This window comes from Gopherus evgoodei, chromosome 3, assembly GCF_007399415.2.
Source record: "Gopherus evgoodei ecotype Sinaloan lineage chromosome 3, rGopEvg1_v1.p, whole genome shotgun sequence".
Lineage (NCBI taxonomy): Eukaryota > Metazoa > Chordata > Testudines > Testudinidae > Gopherus > Gopherus evgoodei.
The window spans coordinates 2,668,384-2,686,273 of NC_044324.1; the positions used below are offsets into that span (position 1 = coordinate 2,668,384).

General features: G+C 57.1%; 1 protein-coding gene across 2 annotated transcripts in view; it reads right to left on the reverse strand.

Annotated features, from left to right (window-relative positions):
• The window catches only part of LOC115647742 (nuclear receptor subfamily 1 group D member 1-like), a 32,712-nt gene extending 19,706 nt beyond the window's left edge, over positions 1-13,006 (reverse strand). Inside the window, exons 1-2 of one of the 2 annotated variants that reach the window (XM_030554498.1) lie at positions 12,831-13,006; positions 8,702-8,966 (exon numbers count right to left, since the gene is read on the reverse strand). In XM_030554498.1, coding sequence (XP_030410358.1) covers positions 8,702-8,717 — 16 coding nt within the window. In that variant the 5' untranslated portion in view covers positions 8,718-8,966; positions 12,831-13,006. The remainder of the gene's footprint in view (positions 1-8,701; positions 8,967-12,830) is intronic. The other variant, XM_030554497.1, reaches the window with a different exon arrangement.
• Between the last annotated feature and the right edge of the window lie 4,884 nt (positions 13,007-17,890).

Below are 17,890 nucleotides of genomic sequence, written 5' to 3' on the forward strand. Positions count from 1 at the left end.
GCCCAGAAGCCTTTGCCAATTCAGGCCCCATCATACTGGGCCCAGACCAGAACAACTCTGAATTTCAGTATCAGAGGGGTAGCCAGGAGCGGCACCACGGTTTTTGCCACCCTAGGCAGCAGCGCTCCTCCTCTGAGCATTCGGCGGCAGAGGTCCTTCCGCTCCGCGTCTTCGGGGCACTTCGACGGCGGGTCCCGGAGCGAGTGAAGGACCCGCCGCCGAATTTCCGCCGAAGACCCAGAGCGGAAGGCCTCTCAGCCAACGAATTTCCGCCAAGGGCGGCAAAATGCTGCCCCCCAAATCCTGCCGCCCTAGGTCCTGTGGCACCTTATAGACTAACAGAAGTATTGGAGCATAAGCTTTCGTGGGTGAATACCCACTTCGTCAGACGCGTTTAAGGGCATTGAAAATCCAGCTCCAAATTTCTTGCCCAGCACAAATCTCCATTTGCAACTGTCTCAGGTACCTGAGCTCTAAGCAACTTCCTGCAAAAAGAGGACAAGCTGGGCCTCCCGGGGCGGGGGGGGAACAGCCCCGCAAGATGGGATGCTGTGTCCCTGCCTATGGCAAAGTGTAAATAAATGAGATTACCCAGAAAGGGAACACGCGTCTAGCTACGCTGCCAGGAGACACTAGCTACTCGTGCAGCACGTTAATCTTCCAGCACGTTCCTTCACCAGTGGAGTGAGGGGCGGGGGGAGGAAACTGCCTCGCGCTTTTTTTGGCTTAAGTAGGTTAAGCAAATCAGAGTGCATCTGCAGGCTGGCTGGAGCTTCCGAACAGGCGCAAGTCTGGGAACAGAGACAGCAGGGCAAGCGAGCCCCGCAGAGCTTGAGTGTCCGGCGTCAGGGGACAAGGGCAGGCAGCAAGGATCGCCAGCTCTCAGGGGCTGGGGCTGGCTTAGATCTGGGAGAAAGAATCAGCTGCCATGCCCTAGCCCAGAGGTGGCTGCATCTTAGCAGTAGGGGAGCGATGTTCTCTTGGTATGAGGTCCTGCTCTGTGCCTGGGACTCTTGAGCACATCTGCGCTACAATAACGAATAATAATAATCAGGAGCACCATATTTCAACGACTCCCCCCTGACCCCCAGTCTAACTATTTCCACAGTCCCATCACCAAAATCTCCAACCATCTAGGGCTGGACTTTCTAAGACAGCCCAAGGCCAGGGTTCCCATGGGCTCAGTTCGCACAGGGGCACTGATTTTTTTCCCAGAGAGCCCCTCACCCAGCAGCTCACACTGGGACAAAATCAGGGCCAGATTCTCCAGCATCCAACACATCCAAGTTGCAGCTACTTGCATTAGTGCCTACATCGGAGCTGATATTCTGGCCTCCTGGCCTCTGGCTTGTTTGATGCTGGGGAGGGGCTTCCCCTCCCCCCAGCATACAACTCCAGGAGTCCTGGGCAAAGCCCCAAAGCAGCCTGCATCCTCTCGCTCCCAGCTGAGACGCAGGTGGATTTCAACCAGTCCATTTCTTGCTTTTGGGGAGACTTTCCTTCCAAGACAGATGAGTGGAAAACCCTGCTTTACCAAGGGGGGGAGCAGCAAAAGCCAGCAGCTGAGCTGACCACCCTGCCTTGGCTTCGAGGACCCCCTCCCGTGTTCAGCAGCCCCCTGCCACAAAAGGAAAGGCCTCTTTCCTTTGAGCAACTGGGGAGCCCACGCTGTAGGGGTGCCTGACTGCACTGGATTTACAAGGGGGTGGGAGAGGTTGGCGTGTGGGAGGGGGCAGGGACAGGATGGGGGGGTCTCTGGAAAGTTGAGTGGGGAGTCACCATTCAGAGCGACCCCCTTGCACATGAGCAGAGGAGGGTAACGATAAATGGGGGAGCAGAGTTCCCCATTTTGGACCAAGATCTGCGTTCTGGTTCTGCCTGTCATGAAAGTCAGGATGGGGGATCCCTTCCAAGCAGAGAGGGATCTGATCCCATCCCCTCCACCACTACTCCCACCCCACACTTTGGGGAAGGGGCTGCAAACATAATCCCATCTGGGGCCCTCAAAGCGCTTTACCCAGGTCCCCAGGTGAGTAGCCTTATCCCTGCTTTTATGGAGAGGGAAACTGAGGCACAGACAGAGCCACTAGCAAAGCTGGCAAGAGGATCCAGCATCCCAGTCCAGTGCTCTGTGCAATGGGCCCTGATGCTCCCAATTTTGGTTCTAGATTTTTGTGGTTTGCGGCCATAGCAACGAAAGAAAAAGCTGTTTGGAGAGGCTGTTTTAAAGCCTGCTGGGCCCACAGGGGAAGGTATGGAAGCAACAGAGAACCAGGCAGCTCTCCCTGGAGAGACAGAGTCACTCAGTCTCTGGAATTCGTTCTCTAGCAAAAGCTCTTTTCAGAGGTGCAGATTTGGGGCCAGAAGGCGCCATTTCGATAATCTCATCTGATCCCCTGTGTAGTCCAACCCAGAGACTGTCCAGCCACCCCTGCATGGCCCGGGCAAGAGACCCCCTCCCAAAGCTCCCTGCCTGGCCCAGGCCAGAGACCCACTCCCACAACGCCTGCATGGCCTCAGCCAGAGACCCTCCCTCGGCGATCCCTGTGTCCAGCCCATATCTTGGGGATGAGCTGGGTCATATGTTCTGATGCCCGGGCCAGAGCCAGGTGCTTCTCCTTGGCCAGCAGGAACCAAGCAAGAGGCAACCCCTCCCTTTCACCTTGGAGACAAGACGGCTTTTCCAGTTGCCATGCAAACGAGACAGCCTAACCAACTGCGACCCCCCCTTTTTCCCTGCCCACCGCAATTCATTTTCAAGCCGGTTTCAGCCTCCCTGACACCTGGGTGTCCCACTGACGCCTGCAGACAAGCAGCAGAGAGAGCAACTTAGGTCAGCAGCAAAGAATCCTGTGGCACCTTATAGACTAACAGACGTTTTGGAGCATGAGCTTTCGTGGGTGAATACCCACTTCCTCAGATGCATGTAATGGAAATATCCAGGGGCAGGTATATATATATTCACCCACGAAAGCTCATGCTCCAAAACGTCTGTTAGTCTATAAGGTGCCACAGGATTCTTTGCTGCTTTTACAGATCCAGACTAACACGGCTACCCTCTGATACTTGACAACTTAGGTCAGTGTCACTGTGACAGTGGAAGAGATATATGTGGTGACACAGCCTCTGGATCAGAGACTGGGGGGTTTAGGGCAGCCCACAACTAACCCCCCATCCTTGCGCATACACCCTCGCATCTCCCCACTAGCTGGATAGCTCCAGGAGGGGAGACAAGCCCAGCACGCTCTGGCACAATGAAAGAGCCCTGAAACAAAGAGTGTGCAGAAATCCTGGCCGAGATAACAATCAAGCCATCTGCTTTCCTCCGGTCCCAGCTCAGCTTTGGGGGAAAAAAATCACCCTGCCGCCCAGGCAACATTCAGTGCCCCCCTGGAGATATTTGTTTCGAGCACTGGCTCCCACTCCCCCCACCTCCCTTTTCCCCTAATTAACGTGCTGATTAGTGAACGAGGAGAACATTCTGGGTGCTTCAAGGGAGACCTGCCAAGCTACCCCGCTTCTTTTTCGGTGCCTGGGAGGATAAGGCACTCCTGCATTCAGCTATGAGCAGGGAGGGACAGCCCTTGGTGTCTACAACCCTGGGTGATTGGTATGCAGGAGGCAAAAGGATTGGGCTAGTGGCTGCCGGCGTGCAATTCATCAGCGCCGAGCGGAGCACGTGGATCTAGGGCCTTGCTGGGACGCAGGAGACTTGGCTTCTAGTCCCAGCTTTGCCACGGCCTTTCTCCGTGCCTCAGTTTCCCCGCCGTCTCTTTGTCTATGTAGGTCTGGGGCAGGGGCTCTGCGTCTTGCTTAGAGTGTGCCAGGTACGGACAGACCTGCCAGTAGATTTCAGATCCCGTCCTCCACGAGCTTCCGCTGCCAGAGAGAGAATGGGCATCTCCCACCTTCTCTAGGTGCTGGACAAAGAACAAAGCCACTAACCTGGGGAGCTGCCTGTAATAACAATGCAGAGCTGAGCAGAGAGCACACCCTGGGGACATAAACGCCTGGCTATTGGGGAACAGAAATGGGTCTTTTTGGATCATGCCCAAGGATGCATCTGATCCTGCAATCCGGCCCTATTCAGCCCATGTGCCTCACGTGTGCTTAAATCCCACTGGATGTAGGAGCCTAACACCCTTAGGCACTTCTAAGAATCCCAGCCCAGGCTCTCAGCAGCATCAGAAGACAATATTGGATGGATAACCCAGAAGCTGTTGCTTTGGTTCTTCCAAAGGCCCGCTCAGGCATGCCCGTGATATCACCCCCTGCTGCAGAAATACCCCCCTCGCTGTCATGTGATGTCCCATGACAGGCTGCAGCAGCCTCATCCCAGGGAGAGGAGCACTGTCAAGCCAAATAATCAAAGCCCTGGGATTAACCCTCAGCTGTGCCCTGTAAGAATCCCAAATCCAGATTCTGGGCGAGGAATAGGCTGTGTGGGCACCCCTGCCTGCAGGGAGATGGACAATGTCTGGGAACTGGGCATGCCCGCTTGCCTCTGAATTGTCAGAGGCCCGGTGCGATCCTTCCTTAAAACCCCAGGGGCTGCTCGCCTGTGAGGCACCGTGCATGTAGGTCCCGGAAGGGAGGTGTAGAGAGGAGACAGAGAGCAAGAGGTGCTGCAGCACAGGGAGATTTGGACCAAGAGGCAGCAGACGGCGAGGTGTGCAGCTAACCTCCAGCCTGCCATTTTTCATGCAGGTCACAGGGCAGTGCAGTCCAATGAGCTCACCTTGCACCAAGCGGTGCTATAATGAGGACTGCCACTAGGAGGCACTCAGAACACTGGGCGGGGTAGCTGCTGCTCCCAGTTTGCACCTGTGAGGGATGCAGTCACCCCAGTAATGAGCACGGCCCTGGGATTTTACTTAGCCGCATAGAGCAGTGCCCATCACCAAGGCATGTGGTGCCACTATAAACCAACTGTCTTGACCCACCACAAATCAGCTGCCTTGGTAAACAATCCCTATTAGGAAGGGCCAATCACAAGTCTGGTCTTACTGTAACACAGATCAGGTCCTGCCCTGGGCTAGTCACTGCCTTTCTCTGTGCCTCAGTTTCCCCTCCCACTCTTCGTCTATTTAGATTTGGGGCAGGGTCTCTCTGTCTTGTTCAGAGTGCACCAGGTACAGACAGGTATCTCAGTAGCTTTCAGCTGCCATCTTCCATGAGCTCCTGCTGCCAGTGGGCGAATGGGCATCTCCCATCCCACCTTCTCTAGGTCCCCATCACTGAACTGTCCCTACTGTACTGTCTGAGCACTTTACAATTCTTAACGGATTTAATGCCCCCCATGAAGAAGGGCTGGGCCATCCCCGTTCTACAGATGGGGGAAACTGAGGCACGGGGGGAGGATTAAATGACGCGCCCAAGCTCATCCGGAAAATCGGTGGCAGAGCTGTGCATAGCGCCCCTACCAACTCTCCCAAGTGCCACTCCAAGACCATCCTATCTCTTGCCCACCCCGACAAGCGGAGCCTCCTGGGAAAACAGTAGTGTGACCTCGGCGGGCGCAACAGCTGTGACCGGTTGGATAAGCACCTCCCCGGCTGCTGTGGAATGTGTCCAACACCTTGAACTTCACGTGACCCCAAGGAGAAGATTGAGGCCCTTAGCCTCCTAAACGAGATCCGCCTAAGACAGGCTGGTGAGTTCAACACCAGCCAGCCCTGGCTGGGGGCTGGGTGCGCACACCCGCACACCCACCCTCCTGCATGAGTCACCGGCAATCTTCCCCGACGTGTGATTTACCGGGGAAGCCTCGGGCATGTACAGCTCAGCTGGAGTGAATTACAGTTAGAAGACACAGCCGCCAGCACTGCACCCTGACCGCCGGGGGAAGGGGGCAGGAGGCAAGAATAGCACACGGGCATGTTTGTGAGCTGCCTCGTGGTCCAGGGGGCCACTGGAGAGCAGGGGCGCTGAGAGCCATTGAACCAAACTGTAAACCCTGGATAGGAGGGAAACCACTTCAAACCAGGTGGTGTGAGTCCCATTGCCCTGGGATGGACTGGACAGAAAGACAGAGCGACACGTGGACAGCAAAAGGAGACAGCTAGGATCCTATGGGACACAGAGGGTGCCTCAGAGATAGATAGATAGAAGGGAGGGAGGGAGAGGGATGGATAAGGAGATGGATGGACAGGTAGATATGGGCAGGGAGGGGGATGGATAAGGGGATGTATATGGGCAGAGAGGGGGGACGGATGGACAGATAGATATGGGCAGGGAGGGGGATGGATAAGGAGATGGATGGACAGGTAGATATGGGCAGGGAGGGGGATGGATAAGGGGATGGATATTGGCAGGGAGGGGGGATGGATGGAGAGGTAGATATGGGCAGGGAGGGGGATGGACAAGGGGATGGATATGGGCAGAGAGGGGGGATGGATGGACAGGTAGATATGGGCAGGGAGGGGGATGGATAAGGGGATGGATATGGGCAGGGAGAGGGGATGGATGGACAGATAGATATGGGCAGGGAGGGGGATGGATAAGGGGATGGATATGGGCAGGCAGGGGGGATGGATCGGCAGGTAGATATGGGCAGAGAGGGGGATGGATAACGGGATGGATATGAGCAGGGATGGGGGATGGATGGACAGATAGATATGGGGAGGGGCCGGAGAAAATTGTGATTTTGGGGGGGAAAATTCATGGCCGCATTCCTTCACATAAATCTGCTGCCGTATCCCCCTGCACTGCTTCGATTTACTCCAGTGGCTGCAGACTTTTCCCTCCTCTCCCACTTTCTCCCACTTGTTGCCCACCTGGCACCGGCTCAGTCGCTGGATGTGTGCAGTTCCCTGCATACCCCTATTTGACAGCCACGAGGGGCCTTCGATACGACAGGATGTTACTAAGATGACGTCAAAACGCAAACCAACCCAGCGTGATGTCACCACATGGCACAGTGACCTCAAAGGACCAACGTGACCCAAATGTGACATCATGACAAGCACTGGCATGACATCATCAAGATGCCAACGTGAGCTGGTGTGTTGTCACCCATGGCACAGTGGTCTCAAAGCACTGTCTCGAAACACTGACACGACCTGAGTGTGACATCACTGGGCAGCACGGTGACATCCTCAAGATGCCAACGCACCCTGGTGTGACATCAAGACACCAGTGTGACCCACCGTGATATCGCCACACCGCACGGTGACGTTGCAAGATGCCACAATGGCATAATGTCCAAATGTCATCGCGTGGATCCCCCTCAGCCCACTGAAGCAATGCCAAGACCCGCAAAGGCTGCGGCGCTAGGCACCAACAAACCAAGCACATGCTTGGGATGGCACAATTTCAGGGGTGGCATTCCGGACACTTCGGCAGTTGCGCTCCCTGAGGTATTTTTTATTTTTCCTTTGGCAGTGCGCTCTCGGAGGGGTTTGGTTTTTTTTGCTTGGGGCGGAAAAAAACCTAGAGCCAGCCCTGGGCAATCCCAGAAATGAGCATGAGGTGCCCGCGGCTGGTACCATGGCATCTGGGGTGGGGGCCTTAATGGGAGAGATTTTGATTTTTCAGAGGGGCCCATTATACCTTAATTACCTCAATTGCTTCCCTCATCCCCCCACCCTCCAGTGCTGCAAGCGGCTTAGAAGTGATTTACACAGGAGGATCAAACACAGGAAGAGGGGTTCCCTGTCCCAGAGGGGAGGGAGTTCCTGTGCCTCTGGCACACAGGGAGAAAAGCCCCCATGTGAACTCTGATTACAAGCCACAGGGCAGCAGCGTTCGCTAAGGGGCTAGTGGTGGGGCAGGGGTAGAACTGCATTGTATTATCCCCACTTCCCATGGGCATATCCTGCCCTCGATCAATGCCAGTGCCAATCTGGAGTCGCGCCACCCACATCAGTCATGGAAATGAGAGTGGTGACAGCCCCCCCCCCCCCACTATCTCAAGCACCCGCTTGAAATCCCAACCCAAACCTCAGTCGACCCCAAACTCCGCATTAGTAGGTCAATGCCATACCTCCCACGTCACTCACCCAATTCCCAGCTAGCCAGCATCTCTTGCCACCCTCCCGAGAGCCGGGCCATGTCTGGAGGGACCTGGCATCACACACCTTGGCTGGTGCTGATCCCATGGTGGGAAATCACTGGAGACAGGTTAGAAGAGGATTGCAGGCTCTCTCCCATCAAACAGAATGCACCGCCGATACCCATCCTCCCTCCGCTTCCATCCATCTACGGAACCATTCACCCCCCTCCCCAGGCTCAGCACCTCCCCTGGAACCCACCCCCAGGGTCCCCCCAAACGAAGCCTCCCCCCCACGTTTAACCTTTTGTGCTTTTCAGCTGTGCAAAAGGAAAAAAAAGAAAGATATTGCCAGTTTACAAATTCCAGCCTCTGAAAACTCCACCTGCCTCTCCCCCTCAACCCCCCCACAAGTGGGTTTTGTGGGGAGAAGGGAAATAAAGCAAAGGTGGTGGGGGATTCTGATTTATTTGTCTGTCCTGTTCCTCACCCCTGAGCTGCAGCCGAGATAAAGTAGCTTATTTGTCAGCTAGCCCATTCTGGAAGCTGCAAGAGAATCCTTGAAATAAATACAGCACAGATGAGCTCCCCAGGTGCGTCAGCTTTTGTCTGCAACACCCCCCCCCCCAATGCCAAACAAATCCCGGCTCCCTACGGCAATCCATGCCCGTGATGCTTAAGAGTTTGCAGATCAGAAAGCTGTTCTCTTACCAGGACTGTTATCCATGGTGATTTCTGTCTTGCTTGTCCTTAATTTCACCCTTTCGGAGAGGCAGGCAGGAGTGTCGGGGGCTGTGTGTGGGGGGGGGGTTGTCTTTGGCCACCCAGCTTTCTCCTCCGCTGCTCCTTCGGGTGTATTCACTCCTGAGCCGCCAGCTGCCCAAATGCCTTTAGATTCCAGAAGGCAGCCCCGGTGACGATTGCCGCTTCCACGTGTTTCTAAGTGGGGCTGCTCAGGTTGGCGATTTCTCTGTATCTGTGTGGGTGAGGGTGGCTTGTTCACTCAGGGATTAGCCAGCGCTTGGTTCCTAGCCAGGAGGGGAGCGGAGGAGTCGGGCGCTGGCATGCCTTCGCAGACAGCTCATGTGCTGACGGCATGTGACACAGCCCCAGCCATGCCCCACTGACACACATTTCAGACAAGGAGAAAGGGGTGAGCTCAGCTCTGCGGAGCACATGGGTAAGGGGCGGAGCTGGGGGCGAGTAAACATGTCTCCCCGGAGCGCGGCCTTGTTGGCACAGGCCCAGCTGGGGCGCGGAGAGGCGGCCTTTCCCGGCCTGGGTCACCTCCCATGTCTCCTGGCTTCCCCCTCCCGGGGAGGTCTGGCGGGGGGAACCGGGGTGACTAGATTTCGAAAGGAAGGATCGGCTTAGCCTGGCACAGGTTGGGGAGGGTCCCCGGCCAGCCCTGCCTCCGGCACCGAACTTCTGGGTGAGCCAGAGGGAAAACTTGACTGAAGGACACCACGGGAGGGCGAATCTTCGCGACCCTGGGGTGAACCGAATCCAGCCCTGCCAGCTAGGCCGCTCCTGGCCTGTGGTTAATTACCCGCCCTGGGAAAAGCCGGCCGATGGGAAGCGATGATGGCTGGGGGAGGGGATTACCTCCGCCCCGCTCCCCCATCTCTGCCAGGTTCCCATTTGTGTGTCTACAGGCTACACCCCCTCATCATCCTCCCACTGGCCCAGCCCCGTTTGGAGCACCAGCCCCAAAGCTGGCAACTAGATTCTCCCCTCCCCCCAATTCATCCCCCTGCCCCTGTTCTACCCCTCCCCTCCGATTCGCCCCTCCCCAATTCATCCTCCTCCCCCACCCATTCACTCTCCCCCCATTTCATCTCCCTCCCCTGCCAATTCAGCCTCCTTCTGTCCTCCCTTATCCCCCACCTATTCACCCCTTCCCCGGCTCTCCCCCTCCCACCAGTTCATCCCCCTTCCCTGCTGATTCACCCCTCCCCCTTCTTCCCTCTCCCTCCACCTATTCACACCTCCCCTCAATTCATTCCCCTCCCCCATCAATTCACCACTCCCCTGCCAAGTCACCCCCTCCCTAGCAGATTGATTCCCTTCCCCGAACTATTCACCCCTCTCCCCAATTATCACCCTCGCCCACTGATTCACCCCCTTCCTCCATGATCCCCTCCCCCAGCTATTCACTTATCCCCAATTCATTTCCCCTCCCCCACCGATTCACCCCTCCCCCTCATGCTCCCCTCTCCCTCCTCATATTTACCTCTCCCCTCTGTTCTCCCCTCTCCTCCCTTGGCATCCCACCCATGCGTTTTCCAAAGGGGCAGGAGTGTCCTGTGCCAAGCACCCCCGGAGGGTGGGGTGGGGAGAGTGGAAGAAAGAGGGGATGGAGAGAAGGAAGGAGAAATGGAGGGAGGCAGAAATGGAGCCTGTGTGTTGGGGGAATGGAAGAGGAGGACCCAAGGGTGGGGAGGGTTAGAAATGGGGGGGAGGGGAGAGGTAGGATGGGGGGGTGGGGAAGGGGCTACTGAATGTGAGAAGGGGGCGATCAGAAAAGAGAAAGGCTACGGGAAAGGGAGGACATTTCTGAAGTGTGGGGAACTGGGAAACTGATGGAACGAGAAGCGGGAGCGGAACCCGGAATGAATCGGGGGTGTGCCAGGGGCAAGGATGTGGGGGGAGAGCGTCTCTTCTCTGTTGCCCCCTGGCCTCAGCGAGGGGATAAACACCTGAGCAAAGACAGGACACGAGGGGTGGGGCTTAGAGACCCCAATGCAGATGGGTCATGAGGGGTGGGGCCTACAGACCCCAACAAAGGGACATGGGGGCGGGGCTTAGAGACCCCCAAAGAAGTTGGATCACAGGGGGTGTGGCTTAGAGATCCCAACAAAGACAGGACACAAGGGGTGGAACTTAGAGACCCCGACAAAGACGGGCCATGGAGGTGGGGCTTAGAGACCCCAACAGATAGGACAGGAGAGGGAGGTGCAGGGACCCTAATGAGCCACATGCCCTGGCCAGGAAGCTCCAGAGCACTGCCCCTCACTGGGCCAACACCACGATTGTAAAGTAGCCTCAGGTTACAGGTGCCCAAATGGACCCAACCAGAGCCTGACTTGAACCCTGGACCTTATGCTGAAGGAGCAGCCACCCCCCACTCTGGTTAGCAAAGGGAGCTCTGTGGCTGGAGGGGGGCTATATAGGAGCAGAGGATTACCCCAGAGTTCAGAGTGGGGAGGGAACCCTGACACCATCTGTTTAAAAAAAAGCTGGGATGGTAGAAATTCCCTCACGTGCAACTGCGAGGGGTCCCCAAGATCTGGGGCCCACGTCTTCAGCTCCCCAGCACAAACCCTATGGGCAAGACACACACCTTGCCAGTGGGTTACCCAGCTCTAGGCAGCACTAGAATGTGAGGTCTCATCCTTGCCTCTAGGAGGGGAGTGTGGGCTAGTGGCTACAGACAAGCCCGCTGCAGAAATTTGGCCCGTCTCTTCGCAAAGGCAGCGTGGCTGTCTTGTATTAGAGACCGGGGTTCTATTTAAGCAAGCTCAGTTAACAGATCTGTAGCAAGGAGTAGGTAGAATTGAATTATACTTGCTTGGGACCAATGTTGGGGGGGTCTGAGATCTTGCTTTGTGGGAAGAGATTCAGGGCTCACAGATATAGACAGCACTGAGTGGAAGCCAAGATCTTAGACCTCATCAGCACCGGGTTCCCAACTCCGTGCACATTCCTCACGCTACAGGGTAACTCAGGAGGTGGGGCTGGTCTCTGCCCAGTGAAAGTCCCCCTGGCATTGCAATGCTGTGGCACAGTTTGGGGAGGAGGGGGTCTGCTGAGTGGCTTCCTCCCCTCTCCCCACTCAACCTGCTTTAATCCCTGCCTGTCCAGCATTGCAGCAATAAGACAGTGATGCTAAGGGGTGTGAGCTCCTCGGGAAGGGGGACAGGGTGTGAGGCTGAGTCAATGAGGGCTATGTCCTGCAGCGCTCTCAATGATCGGGGTGGGGGGAATTCCTCCGCCTAACGCTGCGTGGAACCAGCAGAGACACTGCGGCTACTGCCTTCCAAGCCACAGTAGCCCTGGGGGCTCCCCTTCTGCGCAAAGAACAGCTGGCGATCTTGCAACTGATCCTGTGCCGCCCTGAACCCAGTCAGGGGGACAGCGAGCCCCCATAGAGATGTGATCCTTGGCACATGAGGACAAAGTGGAGGTGTCCCCACAATCCAGATCCTTGTCCCCTTACACAGTGGAACCCCCTGAACCCTGCCCAGAGCACAGGAGGGAGGCAACTGGGGGATCCCCAGCTCCATATCTCTCCCAGGCCAGTTGAGAGAAATTTGGGGCACTGGTACGTCTCGTTCACTGGGGCCCCACACATTTCGCCTCAGTCACAGACATTATGGGAGACCCGATAAGCTTGGGGCCCCAGAGCCCCCTTCTCATCAGCCCTGTCCCTTCCCCCCCCACACACACGCAGCAGAACCCCTCAGCCTCCCGAGCCTCAGATCCATCGAGTATTGTTAAAGATCGGTATCAAACATATGTGACCCGGGCAACAGATGGGTGCCTGGTGCCCCCCCCTTCCCAGTGGGGTGAGGGGGTCACCCAGCAGGTGCTGATCCGATCCATCCTGGGAGATCCATCTCTAATCGCCCTTGGCAGTCTGGGTGTGCCGCTCCCGCCAGCCCACGCTGACCCAGATTCCAGCCCCGATCTGTTACACCGCAGGCTGCCTGCCAACCCTCTCCCTGCAGGTGAGTGGGAGATGTGGGAGTTGCACACAGGGCTCTTCTCCCCAAGATCAGGTCCATGGCCCCCCCATGGAGGCCCCAGCACAGGACTGAACTGCACTTTGGGGGTTCACCGTCGCACAGGGGGGCCCGGTTCACCCTCCGTCGCTGCCCGAATCGACCTTAGGAGCCTCACGTGAAGTGCGCCGGAGACCCAGCTGCCCGGCCTCCTCGTGGGATCGCTCGGCCCAGCGACAGGAGCCGGGCACCAGCTGTTCCGGCCCCTCGGGACAACCCAGGCCCCAGCTAATTCCTGGAGGCCCTGGCACGGTTCTGTGAGGCGAAGATTAATGCGATTAAGGCATGTGCAGAGGGGGAGGGGCACAGCGTGACTTCCTGGTAGCACATGGACCGGGACAATGTGAGCATGGCTCACCCCAGATAAAGGGGGCGGGCAGCGGGGGTGTGGCTAGGGGGTAAGTGGGGAAACACATGGCCCAGCTGTAAAGCACTCCCAAGACATCCCACAGTGCAAGGGAAGAAAAAGCCGGGGGTGGGGAGGTATGAGCTAATCTGGGGACCTCCCCCCGCAGTTCAGCCATCCATGTTCCCACACTCCCCCGAGCCCTATTACTACTTCAGTGCAAGCGTAACGCTGACAGATGCTGGTTGTCAGGATCGAACTGGGGATCCATGAGCCTTAGTGCAAGAGCCAAAAGCCAGGTGGCTCTTAGCCAAAGCTGTAGCAGTCGCCTCAATCGCTGGACGGTCGAAGTGCCACTCTAGCCAGACAGCGCCACACCAGGCAGGCATGGGTTACATAAGCCCCTGTGCAAGTTGCCCCTCTGCTTGTGCAACTACCCCAGCCCCTGTGTAACTACTCCTGTGCTCATGCAATTGTCTTAGCCTTTGTGCAACTACCTCTGTGCCTGTGCAAATGCCCTAGCCCACGTGCAGCTACCCCTGTGGTCATGAAAATACCCCCCACACACACTTGTGCAAATACCTGTGTGCTCATGCCAATACTCCTGTGCTCAAGAATATGCCTCTTCCTCCAGGCAAATACCCCATCCACATGGGCAAATATCCCACCCATTGCAACCACCCCTGTGCTCAAGAATATGCCTCTGTCCCTGTGCAACTACAACAACCCCCATGCAACTACCCCTGTACTTGTGCAAATACCCAGCACCCGTGCAAATACCCATGTGCATGTGCAGATATCCCTGTGCTCAAGAATGTACCTATTCCTCCAGGCAAATATCCCTCCATGTGTGCAAATACCCCACCCTGTGCAACCATCCTCATGCTCAAAAATATGCATCTGTCCCTGTGCAACTACTCCAACACCCATGCAACTACCCCTGTGCTTGTGCAAATACCCAGCGCCCGTGCAAATACCCCTGTGCTCGTGCAAATACCTCTGCCACTATGCTGGTCCACCGCCTCAGGCAAGTGGCACGGCCCATTGGGATTATCTCTGTCTCTGCACAAACGGCTTGCTCCCTTTCCTCCTGTCTCAGGGGCTACCCCACCGTCCTCTGAGTGCCCCTGGAGCGGTTAAGTTATCACCTGTCCTCAGAGAACCAGGAGACTCAATGCCCAGAGTCTCACCTCGTCCCTGCTTCCTGGCAGTCAGCCCCAGCAACCTACGCACTGTGACCCCGGCCCTGATTCAGCTCCCTGCTCCCCATCCTGCCACCTTCGCTGCTGTGCTGGCATCGTTGGGGCAGCCCCCAGCCCAGGCTCCTGTTTGGGAGGCTTGAGCAGCAGCAAACCGGGGCCCTAGGTCCTTACTCCAGCACTCAGCAGCTCTGGGTGTCTGCGTGAAGGGGGCTGGGACCCCTGGGCTCAGTTCCCACAATTTCCCCTGTATAATCAGAATACTGGTGCTGGTCCAGCATACAATGGCTGGGTAATGGGACCAAGCTGGGAAAAGAGCTCAGAACTGAACACCCAGGTCTGTGCTCTAACCACTAGACTTTACCACTCTCCTCATTCAAGAGGCAGCTAGAGGATATAGCTCCTACTGAAGCCTTGGGGACCAGCTGAAACTCCACGGGTTGTGTCAGGCTGACAGCAATGCCCCAATGCGGCACTGCTGCTGGGAAGCTCACAGCGCTGGTGTCCTGGCTGGGCATTGCTGTGGGGAAGCTCACAGCACTGGGGTTCATGGCTGGGCACTGCTTCAGGGAAGCTCACAGCACTGGTGTCCTGGCTGGGCACTGCTTCGGGGAAGCTCACAGTGCTGGGGTTCATGGTTGGGCACTGCTTCAGGGAAGCTCACAGCGCTGGTGTCCTGGCTGGGCATTGCTTCAGGGAAGCTCACAGCGCTGGTGTCCTGGCTGGGCACTGCTTCAGGGAAGCTCACAGCACTGGTGTCCTGGCTGGGCACTGCTTCAGGGAAGCTCACAGCACTGGTGTCCTGGCTGGGCACTGCTTTGGGGAAGCTCACAGCATTGGCTACTAGTCCTGCAAACGGAACCCACTGCAGAGCTTCAGGGATTTCTGGGGACACAGCTCCCTCACTTTCCCTAGTCCCAGGCCTTGGTGTGAGCCCCTGTGGTCTCCGACCCTCCCGGGGAATGTTCCCCAGCTCTGTGGGCACATCAGCTGGTGGGAGCAGGGTGAGAGGCCAGCCAGGCTGCAGGGACGTGTCCAAGGTGCTGGTGTCCTGGCCTGCACAGTCCCTTCGGCCCTACTCATGGCAGGTAAGTCATGGTGTGGGGGGGACCCCGGTAACTTACCGCAGCAGAGCCGCGGTTGCAGCAGAGATGGGGCGGTCCCCCCGGGTCTGCGAATCCAGCAGCATCTGGAGAAACCCGAGCACTGGTCACTTGGTGGTGAGCCGGGTTCCAGGCCTCCGACAAGTGGAGCAGGAAGGGGGGTGGCATCCATGGCAGAGAGGAGGGCAACAGGCCAGGCACCCACAGGGGGGGCAAGGGTGGCAGCAGGGGGGGTGGGGAGGGTGGCAACAGCCCACACAACAGGGGGCACGGCAGCAGGCAGGGCAGGGAGAGGGGCAGCAGGGGCGGCAGCAAGGGGGCGGGTAACAGGTGGGGCAGCGGTAACAGATGGGGCAATACATAGGGCAGGGAGGGGGGCAGCAGGCAGAGCTGCACATGGGGGAAGAGAGGGCACAGAGCACTTGGGGTAATTGCAGGGAAGGGAGACAGCAGAGATCCTGGGGAAGATGCTCCTGGGCTGCCCAGCCAAGCTCTGCAACCGAATAGCTGCACCTGGCAAGAAAGCCCCGTGGTGCACGGGCCCTGCCCCCTCTCACCATATTCCAGGTCACGGGTCCTGCCGCAAAGTGGCCTTGGCTGTATTAATAGCTCCATAAGGCCAAGCACGCTTGGCTCCTAAAGCCAGCTGAGCCCTGCACGGGGCCTGGGCTCACCAGGCTGCTCTGTGCCCACACTCAGTCTCCAAGGAACCCAGCTGTGGGGCAGGGGAAAGCCCCCCGCCCCCTGCAAGGCAGACCCTGGCCCAAGGGAGCGGCACGTAGACCCCTGCCCCCCATAGGAGCTTGGAAATTGATTTCCAGGAGCAGGATGGCAACCTGGGAGCTGGACACTTTGAAAGGCCATAGGTCAGATTGGTGCTGGAAAGGGAGTTTGGACCAGTGGTTAGAGCGTGGGTGGAGAAGACAGTATTCTTCTATTGCTAGCTCTGGGAAGAGGGTGGGGTAGTGGGTTACATTACAGGGACAAGGAGATAGCTAGGACTCCTGGGTTTGATGGAGTTCTGTTACTGATTTACTGGGTGACCCTGAGCAAGTCAGGGCCCTGCTCCGTGCCTCAGTTTCCCCTTCTGTAAGATGAGGACGGTGGTCCCCATTTCCATTTACAGTGAGCTTTGAGGTCCCTGGAGGTAGAGTGCTAGATCTGTGCTCGGAGCCTGCTCGCGCCAGGCAATTTTCCAGTCACGGCTCTGAGCAGGGCGGGTGGAGACCTCCGGGATCCACAGAGCCCCCACAGCACGGGACAGGTCCCAGCACCCACTGCTCCATCGGCTCAGAGTGCAGAGCTGTGAGGGCCCCAGGGGATTGGGAATTAAATGTAGGGGGGCTCTCAGTCCCATTGCTAATGAGACATGGTACCCCCAGGCAGCAGCTCAGGCATACCGATCCAGGGGTGGGGTGTTATTGGAGCGGGGATGGGGGGCTGAAAGAGAGAGAGAAACACCAGATACGGTTCACGTGTGTGTGGCATGTGGAATGGGGGGAGCTATCGGATGGGGTGCGTGTGTGCGCACAGGTGCAGATGTGCCATCGCTGCCCCCTATTGGATGGAATTTATACGACCTGCTTTTCTGTGGCATAGCCCCCTATGCTACCAATAGCCAGCGGTGATTCCCCTTCGGCGCAGCAGGAGGGGCTTGTGGACTGGGAGGAGCTGAGTTATAGTGCCAGGTGGCCACGGCTCCATTAAAAAGGCTAGGGCTACACTAGGAAGGGTTCTCCAGCACAGCTATCCCAGCAAGCCCTCCGAGTGTGGACACGGCTTATACCAGCTTCCCAAGTGGAATAAGTTACCCCAGCAAGAGCACTGCTTTGCTGGCGTAGCTGTGTCTACACTAGAGCTTTGGCCAGTACAGAGATGTCCCAGAAATAATCATCCCCTAACTGCTCCATGGGCAAACGTGACCAGGGGGTCCCGGCCTGAGATTCCTGCTGGCACGCTCCGTAGGTGGGCTGCAAAGGTTGGCACGGCAGAGAGCTCGGCACAGAGTCCACCAGGTCAATCTGCCCCCACAATGCCCCGCTCAAGACAGCCATAGTGAGCAAACCCCACAAACCTAGAATCAAATGTTACAGGGGGGTTAGGTTTGCCGCAGCAGAAAGCTGTGGGCCATCACCAGGGGACCATAAATGCACATAGAGCTGGGCTTGTGTACACACACACACACACACACACACACACACACACACACACACACACACACACACACACACACTTGGGCACAGCTCTGAAGCACCATAAAATCAATGCTGATGGGGATTTATTACGGTTCCAGTTCCCGGGGTGTCAGCATTTTCCAGCTTCTTATCAGAGAATCAAGAAGATTAGGATTGGAAGAGACCTCAGGAGGTCATCTGGTCCAACCCCCTGCTCAAAGCAGGACCAACCCCCACTAAATATGGCCAGGCTGGAGATTGTGCTGAGATTGGGGGGACACCAAGAACTCTGGC